The 21,181-nt window shown below is 44.1% G+C and overlaps 1 protein-coding gene and 1 non-coding gene across 2 annotated transcripts; both read left to right on the forward strand.

The window, feature by feature from the left end:
- Positions 1–11,872: 11,872 nt before the first annotated feature.
- Positions 11,873–11,979, forward strand: LOC112084769. The gene has a single exon (XR_002898430.1). It is a non-coding gene; the product is annotated as a small nucleolar RNA R71 (small nucleolar RNA).
- A 5,529-nt stretch (positions 11,980–17,508) lies between these two features.
- On the forward strand, positions 17,509–18,473 carry LOC112084486. Its single transcript, XM_024153632.1, has 2 exons — positions 17,509–18,421; positions 18,469–18,473. The coding sequence occupies exons 1-2, from the start codon at positions 17,509–17,511 to the stop codon at positions 18,471–18,473; spliced, it is 918 nt and encodes a 305-aa protein (XP_024009400.1).
- The last annotated feature ends 2,708 nt before the right edge of the window (positions 18,474–21,181 follow it).

Below are 21,181 nucleotides of genomic sequence, written 5' to 3' on the forward strand. Positions count from 1 at the left end.
TTATAAAGTCTTCTAAGTGCTTCTCTATGGTGGCCAAGTCTTTGTCTTCAAGTCCCCAAGCTATTTGATGCTCCGTCCTAGATTCTTGGTCTTCTTGGTCTTTCTCGGGTTCGGGTGGTGTGTTGTGAAGAAGCTCCAAATCTGCTCGTTGGTGGGACAAAATTCCACATTCGTTAGCTTCAGAATATGCACTTGGACGAGAGATCTTACCTTTGTTGGAGGTTTCCAAGTCGTCTTGTGATTCTAGCCCGGGTGTCTTTAAATCATCGGCTAAATTTTGCATGGTCTCGGCAATCTCGTTATCCGCTCGGTCAAACTTGTTTCTGTCTTGAGCGTTGGATTCAGCTGGTGATTTTGGTCGAGAGATGTCAGCTTCAGTGCGACAAATTCCTTCGCCAACTTGGACTTGCCGAGGCGATTCTAGTTTCTCGGCTAAAATTATCGCGTCTCAGCCAAAAGTTCTCGCATATCGGCTATTTTTGAATCGTCCTTTAGTTCTTCAAGTTTTGAACCTGAAAATGAAATTCTGCTCGGACTGTTAGCATTTAAATCAAAAATTGGTCGAGAGATACCCATTTTGGCCTGAGAGACTTGATCGTCTAGTGGGTCATTCCTGTATCCCAAGTGTTCGGCCCCGGTTTGGCCGCAAAGGTCATTTAAGCCGTATATGACATTCAGGTCGGGCAACAATGGGTCGTCTGGTTCTAGCGAGTTGATAAAGATGTGTAAGGCTCTCTTGTATCTATTTCTGAGTTGTTTAATCTTGGAGCGTGTCATGGCCCCGTCTTGGACTGATGGCATTAGCTCCGGTAAGGCCTTAGGGTCGATGTCCACATCATTCCCTCCCTCTTCTAAAGGTTTTGACCCCAAAACTTCTTCACCTGCATTAAGAGAAGATAATTCAGCCACGTTGAAACTGTGTGAAATGTTATACTCACCTGGAAGATCCAAACGGTAAGCATTATCGTTGATCTTGCTCAAGACTTTGAATGGGTCGTCGCCTCGCGGTGAGAGTTTGGATGCACGTCGACCAGGGAATCTTTCTGTCCTCATGTGTAACCAGACCCAATCTCCTAACTCAAATGAGACGTCCTTTCAGCCCTTGTCTGCGGCCTTCTTGTAGACCTCGGTCTTCTTTTCTATGTTGGTCTTCGCCGTCTCATATAACTTTTTGAATAGCTTTCCTCATCTCAATCCATCTAGATTTGCTTGGTCTACATGTGCTATAGGTCTAAGATCTACTAGAGAAAGAGGGTTAGTACCATAAACTATCTCAAAAGGAGATAGCTTTGTAGCTGAGTGTCTTGCACGGTTATAAGCAAATTCTAGAAAAGGGATGCAATCGAGCCATGTGCTCATGTTTTACCAAGTGCAGCCCTAAGTAATGGAGATAAGGTTCGGTTTACCACTTCTGTTTGACCATCGGTCTGTGGGTGGCAAGTTGTGGAGAAAAGGAGCTTGGTGCCTAACGTTTTCCACAAGATACGCCAAAAATGTCTGAGAAACTTGGTGTTTCGGTCTGAAATAATTGTTCTCGGGATCTCATGTAGACGTACGACCTCCTTGAAGAACAAATTGGCTATTTGTGTGGCGTCATTTGTCTTTTCACACGGTATAAAGTGGGCCATCTTAGAGAACCGGTCAACAACAACAAAGATGGAGTCATTGTGCCTGATCTTGGGCAAACCTAAGACAAAATCCATCGAAATATCTACCTAAGGGGCGTTAGGTATAGGCAGAGGCATGTATAGACCGTGAGGGTGTGACCTGGATTTGGCTTTGTGGCACTGGATACATCTTGAACAGAACCGTTCCACGTCTCTTTCATGTGTGGCCAATAGAAATGGTCCATCATGACAGCCAGAGTTTTATCCACCCCAAAGTGTCCCATTAAACCTCCACCGTGGGCTTCACTAAGCACTAGTTCCCTCATTGATCTCTGCGGAATACACAAGCGTTTATCTTTAAAAAGAAAACCATCATGTATATAGAAAGAACCTGTGGGGCCTTTGCAGCAATCGTTATATGTTTCACCAAGCTCAGGATCATCTTTGTATAGTGCTTTGATGTGCTCGAACCCCAAAACATTTGGCCTCCATGGTCACTATAAACGTATGGTGCCTTGATAAAGCGTCAGCTACCACGTTTTCTTTTCCCTTTTTGTACTTGATTACATAGGGGAAAGTCTCTATGAACTCAAGCCACTTAGCATGCCTTTGCTTAAGTGAGGTTTGGCCACGCAAATGTTTCAGGGTCTCGTGATCAGTGTGTATGATGAACTCCTTGGACAACAAGTAATGTTGCCACGTTTCCAATGCTCTAACCAGTGCGTACAATTCCTTATTGTAGGTAGGGTAATTGAGGGTGGCTCCATGGAGTTTCTTACTGAAATACGCCACCGGCCTCTTCTTCTGGTGCAGTACAGCTCCGATTCCTAACCCGGAGGCGTCGCATTTCACTTCGAACATCTTGTCAAAGTTAGGTAACGCAAGAACGGGTGCTTGAGTGAGCTTTTCCTTCAAGGCTTGAAAAACTTCATCTTGAGCTGCTCCCCACTTATTGGAACGTTTTTCTTGATGACAGCCGTAAGTGGTGCGGCCACGGTGCTGAAATCTTTCACAAATCGTCGGTAGAAACTGGCTAACCTGTGAAAGCTTCGAACATGACCGATGGTGGAAGGGGTAGGCCATTCTTGTATAGCTTTGATCTTCTCTTCATCCACCTGTAAGCCCTGTTCACTCACAACAATTCCTAGAAACACGAGTTGATTAGTACAGAATGAGCACTTCTTGAGGTTAGCATAAAGGCCTTCCTTGCAAAGTGATTTGAGCACTAGTTCAAGGTGTGTGAGATGGTCATGTAGGTTCTTACTATATAAAAGTATGTCATCAAAATAAACTACCAAAAATTTACTTATATATTCTCAAAAAACCTGGTTCATTAATCGCATGAAGGTGCTAGAGGCGTTAGTTAAGCCAAAAGGCATGACTAGCCACTCGTACAAACCTTGCTTGGTCTTGAAAGCCGTTTTCTATTTATCTCCTTCACGCATTCTGACCTGATGATACCCACTCTTCAAATCCACTTTGGAGAAGATAGTGGACCCATAAGTTCATCCAACATGTCGTCTAAACGCGGAATCGGGTGCCTATACTTGATAGTGATGTTGTTTATGGTCCGGCAATCCACGCACATGCGCCATGTGCCATCCTTCTTGGGCACTAAAATCACAGGCACGGCACAGGGTCTGAGGCTCTCTCTGATAGCCTTTGTCCATCAAGTCTCGCACTTGTCTCTCGAGCTCTTTGCTTTCTTCTGGGTTCATTCGGTAAGCTGCCTTATTTGGTAACGGTTAGCCTGGAACGAGATCTATCTGATGTTGTATTCCCCATAGGGTTGGTAGCCCTGGTGGGATCTCTTTGGGAAACACATCTTCAAACCGTTTGATCAAGGCCTCTACTTCGGGTGGAAGCTCAAGTTCCTTTAACTCTGCACTAAGACATTCTTTGGAAAGCATTAATAACATAGTGCCTTTGGCACTCCAAACGCGGTTTAATTCACCAGTAGATATATATAATGCTGATTTAGAAGACTTAGCCTCTTGTTGCATCCGGATCTGAAGCTCGTGGACCTCGGTGGGGCTGAGTGGTGCTAGATTATATTTGCGGCCAAGGTGTGTAAAGCTGTAAAAGTTGGTGCGGCCATTGTGCAAGGTAGCCTTGTCAAACTGCCATGGCCTGCCCAGTAAAAGGTATCCTGCTTGCATCGGCACAACATCACAAAACACCTCGTCTTTGTACTTGGCCACACTGAAAGGAACCGTGACTTGTTCAGTTACTTTGAGCTCGGTAGCATCGTCAAGCCACTGTATTTTGTAAGGCCTCGGGTGTTTGATCTTCACCAGCCCTAATCTGTCTACCATAAACTTGCTTGCCATGTTAGTACATAAACTTCCATCAATAACAAGATTACATACCTTGTTGTTAATGGTGCATCGCGTGTGAAACAAATTCTCTCGTTGGATCCGATCCTCGGGCTGAACTTGCACGCTTAGGACTCTTCTAGTCACTAAGAGATATTCACCAGTATCCGGATATTCCACATCCTCTTCGTTGTCCTCGGGCTCTTCTTCGGGCTCGTCTTGTGACTCATATCCTCCACTCGGAGTAATGATCATTACTCTTTGATTTGGGCAGTCTCGTGCATAGTGCCCTCGTCCCTGGCACTTGAAATAAGTTATATCGTGTGTTCTAGCTTGACTAATGTTTTGAAACTTACCTGGTTCCGGTTGGTTGGTCTTTGGTTCCTCGATGGGTTTTGATTTGACACGTGAATCAGATTCCACGGCCTTGCCCTTGTCAATGGTTCTACTAGAGCTAGCTTGCCACGGCTGGCTCCCTCGGTTGCGGTTTGTTAGCGAGGCTTTGCGCTTGATTTGTTGTTCCACCTGAACTGAAAGATGTAATAACTCGTGGAGGCCACTATACTTGACTCTCTCCACTTTACTGGTTATCCTCTCTTGTAGACCGTCAACAAACTGAGCCATTAAGGCCTCTTCGGTCTCTTCAAGCTCTAGGGAGTTCATCAGTTTCTCAAATTCCTCAAAGTACTCTTCCACGCTCCTTATTCCCTGAGTTAACTTACGAAAACGCTTCTGTAAGTCACGGTGATAGTGTTCAGGAACATACCTGAGTTATAAGAGGTACTTCATGTCGTGCCAAGTTTGTATCGGTAAAAACTTGGCGTCTCTTTTCAGCTACGGTGCGATCCCACCATGCTAAAACATTATCGGTGAGTTGGGCCGCGGCTAGGGCCACTTTCTTATTCTCACTATAGCCATAGCAGTCAAAGATGTATTCTAACCGCCGTTCCCAGTCCAAGTAAACTTCGGGATTGGATTTTCCTGCAAAAGTTGGTGGCATTAGTTTTATATCATGGTAAACTTCTCTCGGCTCTCGTTCTCGCGGCCTATTGCGTAGCAAAGGGTCTTGTCTTCTCGGTTGCCGCCTACGCATAGGGTCAAGAGGAAGATCCTCCTCCAGTTCAGGCATACTGTCTGAATCAGAGTCAAATGGAATCTCCTCGGCCTGATTACGCACGTTCCTTCGAGCTTGAGGCAGTACATGATTCGGTGCTCGGTGAGCTGGTGGCTCGAGTCTTGCAACACGTTCACGCGTATCCCTCAGTTCTTTTCTCATGGTGGCTAACATGGCCATGAGCTCGTTGTGTTGTTGTCCATTGGCGTGAGCAGGTGTGGCGTTCTCGGTGTTATCTCCCATACCTCTTGTAATCTCACAAAAACAACAACTCATCACAGTACCAAATGTAAAATGAAATTTAACGCAAGAGATGACTAAGATTCTAACTAATTTTTTTTGGAGTATTTCATGAAAACAAGAATGCAACACTACTAAAGGAGATGGAACAAATGATTCAAAATGAATTTTTTTTATTTTCTTAAGCGAAAAGAGACAAGACAATGATCTAATACCCTAGCTAACTTTTTTTTTAATTACTTTTCTCCTAGAATAACTAACCGATCTAACAATCTATGAATGCGGAAACAAGAAATATCTAAAAGGGATAAGAGTAAAAAAACCGAAAGCAGAACTTTCGGCTCTGATACCAGATGATGTAAGAACCAAGGGGTTCTCACGGGAAACAAGGTGGTGGAGAGACAAAGCAGGCGGTCGCCCTCTCCTTTGCTCGGTAAATGATCGATGAATGGAGATCTGACACACAGGCGGTCGCCCTCTCATGTGGGATCAAGAGATGGTGCGTTGGCGGAGTGAATACACGACACAGAGGGAGGTGACTCTCTGATACGGTGCAGGAGCTCACGCTTTCTTGAATCTCACAAGGAAGCAATGAACAAGATGAGAAGCCGCTTCTCAGAAACTTAGAAGAAAGTTTGTTCTTTTATTGATAATGGGAAAAAGGTTGCAGACTACAAAGCTGTGTGTGGGACTTTATAAACAGTCCGTCAGCTTGAACCTTCTAGGGTTCCACTCGAAACAAAAATGTAAAGACTCAAAACAACAGGACGTTTAAAGCAAAACTACAAGAAATGAACCTAGACGCCTAAAACATAAACTAATCATTTCATTAAACTCAAATATGGAAAGTTTGCAACAGACTCTTGAAACTAAACTATTGGTGCCGTTTTGATGTGGTACTTAGTCGTTGTGGGGGCCGAGATCAACTGCAAGGACAATATAATAATTGAAAAGCTTACCTTGGTGTAGAGGGCTGCGGCTGGTCGCTTGTGTAGTTGTGGAGGCCGGCCTTGAAGCTGCGACGTCTCTGACTTGAAACCTTCTTGTAAAGTCTTCTAAGTGCTTCTACATTGTGGCCAAGTCTTTGTCTTCAAGTCCCCAAGCTATTTGATGCTCCGTCCCAGCTTCTTGGTCTTCTTGGTCTTTCTCGGGTCCGAGTGGTGTGTTGTGAAGCAGCTCCAAATCTGCTCGTTGGTGGGACAAAATTTCACGTTCGTTAGCTTCAGAATATGGACTTGGACGAGAGATCTTACCTTTGTTGGAGGTTTCCAAGTCGTCTTGTGATTCTAGCCCGGGTGTCTTTGAATCATCAGCTAAATTTTGCATGGTCTCGGCAATCTCGTTATTTGCTCGGTCAAACTTGTTTCTGTCTTGAGCGTTGGATTCAGCTGGTGATTTTGGTCGAGAGATGTCAGCTTCAGTACGACAAATTCCTTCACCAACTTGGACTTGCCAAGGCGATTCTAGTTTCTCGGCTAAAAATTCTTGCGTCTCGGCCAAAAGTTCTCGCGTATCGGCTATTTTTGAATCGTCCTTTAGTTCTTCAAGTTTGAACCTGAAAATGAAATTCTGCTCGGATGTTAGCATTTAAATCAAAAATTGGTTGAGAGATACCCATTTTGGCCTGAGAGACGTGATCGTCTGGTGGGTCATTCCTGTATCCCAAGTGTTCGGCCCCGGTTTGGCCGCAAAGGTCGTTTAAGTCGTATATGACATTCAGGTAGGGCGGGTCGTCTGGTTCTAGCGAGTTGATAAAGATGTGTAAGGCCCTCTTGTATCTATTTCTGAGTTATTTAATCTTGGAGCGTGTCATGGCCCCGTCTTTGACTGATGGCATTAGCTCCGATAAGGTCTTAGGGTCGATGTCCACATCAAGGTTCTTCGTCACTCCAAAGTTCTTCTTCAAATTCTTCTGTTGCAGAACGTTTTCCTGCTTTGATGTTGTATAGGACAGCTTCTGTGAAGACATCTTTGTCAATATTTGCAAATGAAATCCTCCAGTTTGGCCAGTCTATTATAGCTCCGGAAGTTGTTAGAAAATACCATCCGAGAATCACTGGATGTGCTGCGTCTCTTGATTCGACAACGTAGAAGTCGACAGGCACTATGCAATCTCCTATTCTCAAAGGAATGTCATGAGCTATTCGTTTAGGTGTTGCATTGGAATCATCAGGTAGACTAATCTTTACTCTAGTCTTGCGCAGGTGCTTAATACCAAGTCTCAAAGCAATTTCCTTGGACATCATGTTAAGACAAGCTCCAGAATCACAAAGTATGTCTTTAAACATTTCACCTCTAATAGAACATGAGATGAGAAACTGACATGCACCTTTGATTTTGTGAAGTATTCAAACAGGTTTACCTCTTCTGGCATGATTGAACAAGTCTTCTATTTCAGGGATTGATTCCTTACTCTCACAGAAGTAATGGCCTATCATGAAGTCCTTGCAAGCTCTAGCGAAGGTGATTCCTTCAGGTAAATTTTGAACTACATCATTGAACTCATCGAGCTTTTCTTTGCTGATTTTGTTGGTGTAGTGGCTGCATTCTTCAGGCTTTTGAAGATGAATTGCATAGACAGCTTCTTCTGGTGATGTTAGGTATCTAGCTCGCATAAAGTACTTATGGATGTCTTCTTTAGACTCCTTTCAGTACCTGAAAAAGACTTGCAGGCAGCCAAATTTCCTGATATCATCAAAATTGAGGTGAGCAGGGAATGTCTTGACCAGATTGTTAAACTCTATCAGCTTCTCTCTACTGATGTTGTTAGTGATCCATTGAATTTCTCCCATACTTTCTTCAGAGGAATATCCTGCATCTGGATCCTTTAGGAACAATCCATACTCTTCTTCTTCAGAGTATTTTTTTTCATACTTGTCTTCGCAAGACCAAACCATGTTGCAGGGCAGTGACTTTCCTTTGTCTTCAGATTCTTGGATGCTGATGGATCAAATTAGTTTTTGAAGGAGGGGTTTAGTCATTCCAGAGGGTGCATCAGTCGAGCAACTGCTAGTAAGAACCGAACGGGGTTGTTTTGGAACGTTTTTTCGGCTGGCCTTGACTGCAGGAGACGCAACCGCGGTGAAATGGCTATGGGCTGTGGGTAGGCCGAGCACGACCGCAGGAAAGTGCTTCTTGGCCGCGGTCACAGGTGACGCGACTGCGGGAGAATATCTCCGAGTTGAGTTACTGCAATTGCTTGCTCCTTTGCTTCCTGAATGATCTCCTGGGTCTTCTGGCTTGGTGTACTCCCTTTCTTGACTTAAGTCTTTAATTTTGTCTGCTGGAATCTGCTCTCCAAGTCCTTGCATGATCTCCTCAACCTTTTCTTCAGCTTCATCAAGAGCCTAGACTACTTTGTCCAAGGTTGAGTCAAGCTCTTCGGTTTTGTCAATGACTTTGTATACCTTCTCCGAAACTTCGACTGTGAAGTCGTAAGACTCGTTCTTAGCTTCGTTGAGGGCTTTTTCCACATCATCGAGTTTGAAATCCAGGTCCATGACCTTGTTTTTAGTGTTGTGAAGCTCGTAGGTGTGCTTTGCTTGATCTTCCTCCATGCTGTCAAACCTATTAGCGATCATGGCTGCATCTTTTGTTGCTCGTTCTTCTATTGATTTGACTTGTGAAGCTAGGTTGTCGATCTTCTCGTTGAAAAGTTTCGATATTTTGTCAATCCTTTCATTTAGAGCAGCTGTAGTGACTGCTTGAGCTTCTGTGAACTGCTTGATCACGACTTCGAGCTGACTCAATCGGTTACTGAGCTGGACGTTCTCATCTTGCTGGAGAATCTGGTGAGGTATGTGATGCATAGGTGAACTAGGGTATACCATCGGAGGCGTGTAGGGCTCGTTCAGGAATGTTCAGTAGTTTGAGGTTCGAACTTCGTCGTAGAGATCGTGTATGTATTGCTCTTCTCTGCGTCTGGTGGCTTGAGGAGTGTTGTAAAAACCTCCCTCATAGTAGGGATTTCGATTTATAGGGTACATTGCTTCAAGAATCGAAACAAAAGGACCGAAAAATGGAAATATGCAGAAAAAGGGTTCTAGAGTCAATTACCAACCTTTCTTAGGGTTTTGCGGAAAAGAAAACGCGTTTCTTCCAGGCAACGGCGCCAAAAACTTGATGTGCTGTTGTGTGAGGGTTGTCAAGGTTTACCCTAAATGAAATCAATAGCCGCAAGTGCACAGCTGATCGATTGTAGTACTTAGGGATCGAATCCACAGGGAAGGAAGATCTTTCCTGCAAAAGCCTTCGAAAGAAATATAAAGTAAGGAAGTCTAGAACCAGGCAAATTTTTTAAGGGTTTTGGTGGTGTCTTTAAAACGTAAAAACTAATCTTAACGAGAAATTACGGGAATTAAAATAACCTAATAACTAAACTTAATGAAATCGACAAAAACGAGAAAAACGGGTAAACCTAATTGCTTAAATGAAAATCGATTAAGAGAATAAAAATGATGAACTAAAGCTTGAAATAAAATCGATGTAAATCTATAGAAAATAAGGCGCTGGGTTTCAGGGAAGTTTTCTCTGGGGTATGAACGATTCAAATCATTGCTAAATAGTAAATTTGATAAGATCTTAGCTAAAACTTTTCGAACTAGAGTCACGGACGTATGAATACGCCTCTGTCTTGATCATAAACAACTATCTCTCTCAACCCTGACCAGTAGGTTTCCACTCTGGCCCTGGAAGAAAAAAGATGCATTATGTTTAAGACTCGTCAGCATTCACAAATCGCCCATAGGTAGGTTTCCACTCCTATGTTTGTTTTTCTCTCCCAAACTAGATCTGACACCGGATGAACACTTTCGTGTCACCAAGCATCTGGATCATATTGTAGTTCATGACGCTACTTTCATGCAGTAAAAGTAAATTAAGAAGAAAAAGTTCTAAGATTCGGCTTCAATGGCTCATGGAATCCTCATCGAACACATGTATCCCCATCGAAAATCCCTTTAACCCAACAATAAAGCTACTCAGACATGATGAACGAAATCAAAAACATAGTATTAAAAAGTAGAGCAATAATCGAAATTGAAAAAGAAAGAACAAGGATTCAAGAGATAGATCTCTCTCTCCCTAAACCTAAAACAAAAGCTTAAATTAAATTTTCTTCTACCCCTAAAAACGACCTAAATGATAAGTATTTATAGTCTCCAATGCTCTCTGGTGTCTAGGGTTCTGGAATTGAGGCTGAGAAAATGATTTTGGCTTCAGAAATGGGCCTTCTAACTCGGATTTGGCTGGCCGCGGTCGAGAAGTGCGTAGCCACCGGAAATGGATGCTTGGCCACGGTCGGGTAGTCTATGACTGTGGTGAAATGGCTGTTAGCCGCGGATGGAAATGCTTGCCAGCTGGTTTACGGGACATCTTGCTCTTCGCGTATCTTTTGATTGAACCGTTGGATTACCAAGTTGTAAAGTGTGTTGGAAAGCTGATAGTTCCATCTTTTAGATTTCCAAATTTGAGCTGGATCAGACGGTGAGAAGACCTTCAATCGGGGGTGAACTTCTGACGGTTTGACTCTGAGCTGAAAATCTGGTCTTCTATCCATTTTGTTAAGCATTTCCCTAAGTTTCCTAAAAATAGTCTTGGAACTACAAATACTAGAAAAACGTAATAAAAGCACTTGAAAGCAATAAATAACATAGAAAAAGTATTCAAAACGATCCATAAAAGTGGTCAAAATACGGTGTTGTCTTTGTTCTCTTTCAGGTAGCTCCTTGCCACTTCTTAGGGTAATGGCATGGGCATACTCATTTGGGTTTGGCTCCGGTTTCCTAGGAAGTGTTCCTTGTTGTCTAGAAGAAGAAGCTTGATTCTTTTGAAGTTCCTTCAGCTGATGTTGCATAGCTTCATACTTGGAACTCATATCACTGAAACTATTCTCAACCCTTTGCTGACCCTGAAGTATCTGTTGTAGAACTCCACTCAAGTCTGAACCCATCTGCTAAACCTGCTGCGGCTGCTACTGCTGCTGTCCAAACCCAGGTGGAAACTTTTGCATAGGCGGCTGATTAGTGAAGTTATTCCTTTGGTTGTGAACTCCTGCTTGTTGAAAATTTTGTTGTCCTTGGAAGTTTCCTTGGAACTGGTTCTTTGGGACATAACTCTGATTCTGAACTTGCTGAGGGGATACACTTAGTCACCATGGTTAGCTACATTGGGGTTTCTATAGCTCAGGTTCTGATTGTAATTGTTGAACCTGTTGAATTTGTTTTGGTTCCCAATGTAGTGAAGTTCTTCCTGAGTCAAACCTTCTTCATTCACATTCTCAAAACATTAATTCGGCCCATCAAATTCACCAAGGCTATGAATAGGCTTTTTGAGTAGGAACTAAAACCTTATCAAGCTTGCTCTGCAGCTCCTTGATATCTTTTCTCATTCTTTGCTCCTCAATAGAGCTTTCTCCTCTATTGGCTCTATCATAGTCTTCACCATATGTGTCATTGCTCATAGTCAAGTTTTCTACCAACTTCATTGCTGCATTTATTTCTTTAGCAAGGAAATTGCCATTGGAAGTTGTATCAAGTTGGTTTTTTATCTTGGGGAGAGCTCCTCTGTATAGGGTACTGAGTAGTGAAGATTCAGAAAAACCATGATGGGGACACTGGTTGATGTAGCTTCTAAATCTTTCCCATGCTTCACCAAAGATATCATTGGTGTGTTGGGTAAAGTTTGAGATTTGATTCCTCAGCTTGGCTGTCCTTGATGTTGAGAAAAATTTTGAGAGAAAAGCTTTCTTACACTTACACTGCTCCCAGGTTTGAATGGATCCTCTAGACAGGTTCTTCTTCCACTGATGAGCTTTGTCTCCCAAGCTGAAAGGAAACAGTATTAACTTAAAGCCATCCTCGGATACCCTATTAATCTTTGTCAGATTACAGATTCTGTCAAATTTATCAATGTGATCAAGTAGATTCTCCACAGACAGGCCATGGAACTTAGAGTTTTGCACCATATTGAGAAAGTAAAGCCTTAACTTCAAAATTGTTGTTCTCAACAGGTGGAGCCTGAATTCCTTGATTAATTTCTTGCCTGAATTCTAAAAAAATGCAAGACACTCTAGACCTAATGAAATTTTCTAAAACTATAAAACAAATACAAAACATGAAAAGTCTACCTAGAATGTATGAATAGGACTCAATTTTTGGACCAAAAATGCATCATAAACATGCAATTTTATGAATATATCAACTGGCCGAGCTCATTCTCATCGTTTTTAGCCTTCAGAAGCTTTTTTATGGCCTCTTCTACCTTCGAAAGATGCTCCTGGTACTTGAGCATTGCCTCACACCTTGCCTCTTTGCAAGCTCGCTTCACTTGGGCCTCAAGCAAAGCATCCTTAGCCTTGATACATCTCTTCAGTGAAGCAATCTCGGCGCTTTTCTTTCTCCGGACCTCCTCGAGACGAGCAGCCGTAGTGGCGGCCTTGTCAAAGTCGACGCGGAGAGCTATCTTCTCCTCTTCCAGCACATTAATCCGAGCTATCACCTCGTCCAGCTTGCCCTTAGCCGCCGTCACCTCATTCCGTGCCTCGTCTAAGCGACGCTCCTCCTTGCATACGTCTGACTCATAGTCGGTCATCAGCTCATTGATAGCTGCAACGAACTATGAAAAAATCCTTGTTATTACTTAGCCAAAAACGAGTACAAAACAAAACAAAAAAATATACCTTAATGTCGTGCTGAGCCATCACCGCGTATAACTTTTCCCTCATCAACTTCTCAGGAGGTGTAAATCGGATGTTAGAATTGTTGACTCTTGAAAACGAAGTTGCCGAAGCGGTTGCATCATCGACCAACAATTTACGCAAAGACGACTCGTCCACCGCATTCTTAGACGGCTTGTCCTTACAGATGGCAACTCCTTTGCCTTTATCCACTGCAGGCCGCTTGCGACCAGAGTCGTTTTTCAGAAGGGTAGAAGCAGGAGGCCTCAACGATTGAGGGAGAGCAAGAATTGCCGAGGCGGTCGGTGTTTGATGGCTCCGAGCTCCCGAATTTTCGTTCTACGCCTTGGGAACAATTTCTCCTGGCACCACCTTGGCAGATTTTTCTTCAGCAGCTCTCTCCTCGGCAGCCCTCTCCTCGACGTTATCCGCACCGGTATCTAGGACCTCGTCTTTCGCCCTTTCGGGGTTTGGTGGATCCTCCCGAGCCATTTCTTCATCCCCTTGCTTATCAGCCTCAGCGGCTCGTCTAGCAACCTCATCGGCTTCTCGCCTCTTCTTATCCCTAAGGGTCACAATAACCATCTTTTCCTGTGTGTTTCCTAAAGAATTTGACGATCCCGAACTAACTGGAACCCTGGTTAGTATAGATCGAGCCTTCTCAACTCTTTCAAGTGAAAAGTCGCATTTCCAGATAAACCGTATGGAGGCTAGAGCATCTTGAACAATAAACAAATCGTCAGGAACCTGTGGGGGAATGCTCTGAACTGCAAAAAAAGAAACAAAAAAATATAAGTCAAAAACCAAAGCAAAAGCATGAATTTTCCGAGCCGAGGCAAAGCTTCAGGTCGGCTACCAACTGGTCCCCTGTCTGTCTTGGTCATGTGGACGTAATCATCGCCTACAGATGCCTCGTTCACCAAGACATAGAAGAAGCGTTCGGTCCAGAAGCTATCCTTGCTCGCGATGCAACTGATAATCCAGCGCTTCGCTTTATTCGAGATGTGGGTGCAGTGGGCAACTACAAATTTTACCTTAAACAAAGCTGCAGGTGCACAGCAAACGCAGTAGTACTTAGGAATCGAATTCACAGGGATTTGTGTGTTGAGGACTCCTAACTGATGCTAAAATCAATTGTAGACCTAATCAGATTAAAAGGGGGTTTTGGTTGTCACTAAATCTAAATAACTAAGCAGGAAATTAAAAAGCTTGAAAAATTGAGTGAAAATTATATGAAAAACGGCGCTGGATTTAGGATTTCTCTCTAGGGTTCATGATCTATGACACAGGAAATATAGGTAAGGATTTTCTATGATTCTGAAACTAGGATAAACACTTATAAGATTAGCCAACTCTCGTCATCCTAATCATCTAATCACTTAATCTCAGCAATTAACTATCGCTCTCATGCCGGAAAAAGATCATGCATTTCAGATCGGAATTCATCTCGGCTTACATAACCTCCGTATGTAGATTTCGTCTCCTACAATAGGGACGTTCATAAGATCCAGTTTAGTAACCCTGGCTTAGATTCAACCTTGGATCGGACTCTGGGTGATCAATCCAGAAAACCGCTTTGAGATTGCGATGAATAAGAAAATCATAAAAAAAACTAAAAAAATTTAACATAAAAAACCTAGACGTCATTTGAACATATGGGATCCCCTTTGATGGTCCCTTCACCCAACAAGGTGACTACTCAGACATGGCTGAGTTTGACATCATCATTGGTTTAAGAATGAAAAAACAATAAAGTAAAGAAACAAAGGTGATACGAGCATGAACGAGGTGCGAACTGAGGGACAGGCCGGAGAACTAGTCCAGACCGGAAATCACGACCAAGTGTCCGAGCTAAGCGAGATGGAGGTTCAGGAAGGAAAGTTAGCCGAGGTGAACGACCCAAGTCCGGATTTGACCGAGCTCACTGATCCAATTACACGGTCCCGAGCTAAGAAGCTTTCCATGGTCATTTGGAGGTTATACACCGAGCTGATGGCCAAGTTCACGGATGCTACACTAAACGACCGAGCTGTAACACTTTTAGCCTATTCGGACGGTGTGGCCCCTTGATACTCTTTTTCCTTGCATCCGGGTTTGTCCCACTGGGTTTACCGGATGGGGTTTTAATGAGGTTAAGGCCCACATCTTTTCCTTATCCGAATTGGTTAATAGTCGTTACAAGAAGTTGAAAGACCATTCGCGCAAGAGAAGTCAAACGGTCCTCCAAGGGAGCCGAGTGGTCCATTATCGTATTCAATGTATCTATTTATTATTTTTATCTTTTGCACTTCTTATGAGACTCTATATAAAGAGCCAGAACCCCTTGTCCTTTCTCATTCACTTTTATCAATATATTCGAGATTTTCTCTTGTTCTTTTTTGAGTTTTTCTTTTCTTAGGTGGTTAGCCTTGAAAGTTTCATTCTGGTTTATCGGATTCAATCCATAGGATTCGACGCAGCCTTCCTTACATCTTGTTTTCGATTTCGTTCAACTTAGTTTAGGGGCAACAGGATTTTCGAGATCAAGTCTCACGCCTGTTCATCCTTTACCCGCGAGATCTACACGTGGTATTTTCATCCCTTGTTCAGTTTCAGTTTTCTTGCGAGTTGGGCCTAAGGACCTTCGAGGCAACCCTCACCCCTTAGCATCTCTCCGATCGAACCGATCTGGCCGAGTTTATCAACCCCTACCTATCAAGCAAGTGCAAATCCTTGGGAGGATCGTATCAAGTGGTATCAGAGCCCACTTGCTTACTCGGTAGTGTCAATCTATCTCTTTAACTTCCGCCTTTTCTCATCCCTTTTCTTCTGTTATTTCCGTTATAAAAAAAAAAAAGTTGAAATGTCTCTTAAAAAAAAAAAAGAATTTCAAAAGTCAAAAAAAAGAGGAAATCGTATTCTTTTCTATCTATCTATCCTTATTCTTCTCCTTCAAACATTTGATAAACCAAAGGAACCTAGAGGCAGTCATCGTGAATCGATTAACTCCTTTAGAACCGGAAGAAAATCTTTTGTGGGCTTGTGAGATTAATAAGAGAGTGAGTGAATCAAAGAGAGAAACACTAGAAAGGAATTTTACTAACGCATTTGTTCTTTTTGCGAGGTACGTGCATGTCATCTGAATTTTCATTGGACGAGTGCGAGTTCTACACGTTCAAAGAAGGAAATCACGTTCGCTGGTATACTCCCAGAGAAATGGAGGCCAAACTTAATCAAATCACTGAGATGATGGAGCGTATGAGCCAAAGGATGGATCGGCTTGAAGTTCAGCCCAGACAAGAAGAGACCAATAACCAAAACCGCGAGGAACCGATGCACACACGCCGAGATCGGAACTTTGAGCAGGAGATGGACAATCCCTTCTACGCGGATAATCATTCATCCGGAAGTAGCCGAGTCAGGCCGCAAGGTACCCGTGGTGCACACCGAGGCCGAGCTGGAGGAGACCGCGACCGAGGCAACAATTTCCCAGGCCAAAACTTTCGACGTGAAGGAGGACGACCTCAGCGACCCATCCATGAACAAAGAGAAGCCGAACAGGCTCGAGGACGTAATGATAATGATCTAGGAGGCATGAAGCTGCGGATTCCACCTTTCTACAGAAAGAATGACCCAGATGCATTCCTGGAATGGGAAAAGAAGGTGGATATTGTGTTCAATTGCCAGGATCTGTCGGAGAGGAAGAAGATCAACTTGGCGGCCTCCGAGTTCAATGGCTATGCCATAGACTGGTGGGACCAGATCATGATCAGCCGACATAGAAACGGAGAATGGCCAGTGGAAACTTGGGACGAGATGGCCACTCTTATGCGGCAACGGTTCGTACCTTCCCACTACCACCGGGAGTTACATACCAAGCTTAGGAGGCTCACGCAATGAACTAAGTCCGTGGAGGACTACCATCAGGAAATGGAGCGTTTAATGCTCAAGGCCGACGTATTCGAGCCAGAGGATGCGACCATGGCCAGATTTCTAAGTGGCCTGAATCGAGATTTGCAGGACCGAATGGAGCTTCAGGAGTATAACGATATGGCCGAGATGCTACACAAGGCGATTTTGGTGGAGCAACAACTCAAACGAAAGGGAACTAATCGATTTACCCCTGGAGCCAGTTCGCGGCCAAACTACCGAGACGATAAGGTAACCTACCCCTCACGATCTAACAATCAACTGAGGACGGACTCAAAGCCGAACCAGAACACAGGCAAGGCCGAGGCCAGCTTATCCAGGATGCGAGACATCGAGTGCTTCAAGTGTCGGGGAAAGGGACACTATGCCAATAAGTGTCCAAACCAGCGGGCTATGCTTTTGCTCGACACCGGAGAGATCATATCCGATCACGAGGGGGAAACCAAGCCGGTCTACGATGATGAAGAGACCTAGGAGCGAGCTGTGTCTGGAGAATTACTTGTAGCTCGGCGTGTGCTCATAGCACAAGAACGGATCAAGGAGGAAGATCAGAGGGAAAACTTGTTCCACACCCGATGCTTGGTCCAAGGAAAGGTGTGTAGCCTGATAATTGATGGAGGGAGTTGAACCAATGTGGCTAGCACTAGCATGATTGTCAAGCTGGGTTTGGAGACCCGTAAACACCCTCATCCTTATAACCTATGGTGGCTTAACAACCAGCGGCAACTCAAGGTCACTAAACAGGTCACTGTTCCAATTACCATTGGGCGATATGAGGACGAGGTCATTTGCGACGTTTTACCTATGGAGGCCGGTCATTTACTTCTAGGACGGCCGTGGCAGTTTGACAAGAAGGCGATCTATGATGGGTTCTCAAACAAGCATTCCTTTGAGCACCAAGGTCGCAAGATCGTCTTAGCACCCTTGTCACCACATGAAGTCTATCTCGATCAAGTTAAGCTGGAGCAGAACTCTAAGGGTAAAGGCATTATGAGCGAATCCCAAAACACTTCACTTCAAAAGAGAGAGTCTGAGAAAAACCTAGAAATGGCCTGTGAGGGAAATCCCGTGAGCAAAGATTCTTTTCTTGTGAGGCCTAGCGAGGTGAAATACGCCATGGTTACAAAGCAAACCTTTGTCCTTCTCATTTTTAAAGAAGCTTTGGCTAGCCATACTGACCCCGAGCCGGTTTTACCGAGCAGAATTTCTCATGTTTTGCAGGATTTTTCTGATGTCTTTCCGGAAGACGACCCAGGTGGCTTACCTCCCATCCGAGGCATTGAACACCAAATTGACTTTGTGCCCGGAGCCACCCTCCCTAACCGACCTGCCTACCGCACTAATCCAGTTGAAACCAAGGAGCTTCAAAGACAGGTGGATGAACTTCTGACCAAGGGTTACATTCGCGAGAGCATGAGTCCATGTGCTGTGCCGGTCTTACTCGTGCCCAAGAAGGATGGAACTTGGAGGATGTGTGTTGACTGCCGAGCCATCAACAACATAACGGTTAAGTATCGCCATCCTATACCTAGGCTAGACGATATGTTAGATGAGCTTCATGGTGCATGCATATTTTCTAAAGTCGATTTAAAAAGTGGCTATCACCAGATTAGGATGAAAGAAGGTGATGAATGGAAAACGGCTTTCAAAACTAAGCATGGTCTTTATGAGTGGCTCGTTATGCCTTTTGGACTCACTAATGCACCTAGCACTTTCATGCGATTGATGAATCACGTTCTTAGGTCATTTATAGGTATTTTCGTGGTAGTTTACTTCGATGATATTTTGATTTACAGCAAGACCTTAGATGAGCATGTGATGCATTTGAAAAAGGTGTTAGATGTGCTTAGGCATGAACGTCTCTTTGGAAACCTCAAGAAGTGTACTTTTTGTGCGGATCACGTTGTCTTTTTAGGTTTTTTTGTGAGTTCGCAGGGAATCCAGGTCGATGAAGAAAAGATCAAAGCGATCCAGGATTGGCCGAGCCCAAAGACAGTTGGTGAAGTTCGGAGCTTCCATGGACTAGCTGGGTTCTATCGTCGTTTTGTCCAAAACTTCAGCACGATAGCCGCGCCTTTGACCGAGATCATTAAAAAGGAGGTCGGGTTCAAATGGGAGCAACCTCAGGAGGAAGCCTTTCAGCTCTTGAAACACAAGCTAACCCATGCGCCCTTACTGGTGCTACCTGACTTTCTCAAGACATTTCAGATCGAGTGCGATGCCTCAGGAGTTGGAATTGGAGCCGTGCTGATGCAAGAGAAGAAACCAGTGGCCTTCTTTAGTGAGAAGTTAGGCGGGGCAAATTTGAACTACCCGACTTACGACAAAGAGCTGTACGCCCTGGTTCGCGCCCTACAGACTTGGCAGCACTATTTGTGGCCGAAGGAGTTCGTCATTCACACGGATCACCAATCGCTCAAACATTTAAAGGGGCAACAGAAGCTTAACAAGAGGCATGCCAGATGGATGGAATTCATCGAAACCTTTCCCTATGTCATTCAATACAAGCAAGGCAAAGAGAATGTGGTGGCCGACGCCTTGTCTCGACGATACACCTTGATTTCCACTTTGGACGCAAAGGTGTTGGGGTTCGAACTAATGAAGGAAGCATACATCACTGATCCAGACTTTTAGGAAGTCTACCAAGCCAGTTCCAAATTTGCCCATGGCAAATACTACCAAAGTGATGGCTATCTTTTCTATGAAAATCGGTTATGCATACCTAACACATCTCTTCGTGATTTACTTGTTAGGGAAGCACATGGAGGAGGACTGATGGGGCATTTCGGAGTAGCTAAGACTCTAAGTGTGGTGCAAGACCACTTCTTCTGGCCGCATCTAAGACGCGATGTGGAGCGAATTTGTAGCCGATGTACGGTCTGCAAGATGGCCAAAACCCGAAGCCAAGGCCCAGGTATGTACACTCCCCTTCCAATCCCTAGTGAACCTTGGACAGACATTTCAATGGACTTTGTGTTAGGATTGCCCCGCACTAGGAGAGGTAGAGATTCGGTCTTTGTGGTTGTAGATAGGTTTTCTGAAATGGCTCATTTCATTCCATGCCATAAGACCGATGATGCATCCAATGTTGCCGACCTGTTCTTTAGGGAGATTGTCCGATTACATGGGGTTCCTAGAACCATTGTTTCAGATCGGGACACTAAATTCCTTAGTTACTTTTGGAAAACCTTATGGTCAAAACTAGGAACTAGACTTTGTTTCTCAACTACTTGTCACCTTCAAACTGATGGAAAAACTGAAGTAGTTAACCGAACCTTATCAGCTTTGCTACGATCTGTGATTAAAAAGAATCTTAGAACTTGGGAAGATTTCTTGCCACACGTTGAATTTGCTTATAATCATTCGGTTCATTCCACTACCATGTTTTCCCCTTTTCAACTTGTGTATGGGTTTAATCCGCTTACTCCACTTGATCTAACCCCTTTGCCTATGAGTGAAAGACTTAATCTAGATGGTAAGAAAAAGGCCGAACTGGTCAAACAGATGCACGAGAAAGCCAAGGAAAACATTCAAAGGAAAACCGAGCAATTTCAAAGAAAAGCAAACAAAGGAAGGAGCAAAAGAACGTTTTAGCCCGGCGACCAAGTTTGGATCTATCTAAGGAAGGAAAGATTTCCTGAGGAACGGAAGTCCAAGCTTTTACCCCGAGTCGATGGACCATTCACAGTTTTAAACCGCATCAATGACAAAGCCTACCAGATCGACCTCCGAGGTAAGTATACGGTCAGCTCAAGCTTTAATGTTTCTGACTTAGTTCCCTTTCTTCCAGATGGACCAGACTTCAGGACAAGTCCTTTTCAAGAGGGGGGGAATGATACGAGCATGGACGAGGTGCGAACTGAGGGACAGGCCGGAGAACTAGTCCAGACCGGAAATCATGACCAAGTGGCCGAGCTAAGCGAGATGGAGGTTCAGGAAGGAAAGTTAGCCGAGGTGAACGACCCAAGTCCGGATTTGACCGAGCTCACTGGTCCAATTACACGGTCCCGAGCTAAGAAGCTTTCCATGGTCATTTGGAGGTTATACACCGAGCTGATGGCCAAGTTCACGGATGCTACACTAAACGACCGAGCTGTAACACTTTTAGCCTATTCGGACGGTGTGGCCCCTTGATACTATTTTTCCTTGCATACGGGTTTGTCCCACTGGGTTTACCGGATGGGATTTTAATGAGGTTAAGGCCCACATCTTTTCCTTATCTGAATTGGTTAATAGTCGTTACAAGAAGTTGAAAGACCATTCGCGCGAGAGAAGTCAAACGGTCCTCCAAGGGAGCCGAGTGGTCCATTATCGTATTCAA

This window comes from Eutrema salsugineum, unplaced genomic scaffold (assembly GCF_000478725.1).
Source record: "Eutrema salsugineum unplaced genomic scaffold, Eutsalg1_0 scaffold_4, whole genome shotgun sequence".
Lineage (NCBI taxonomy): Eukaryota > Viridiplantae > Streptophyta > Magnoliopsida > Brassicales > Brassicaceae > Eutrema > Eutrema salsugineum.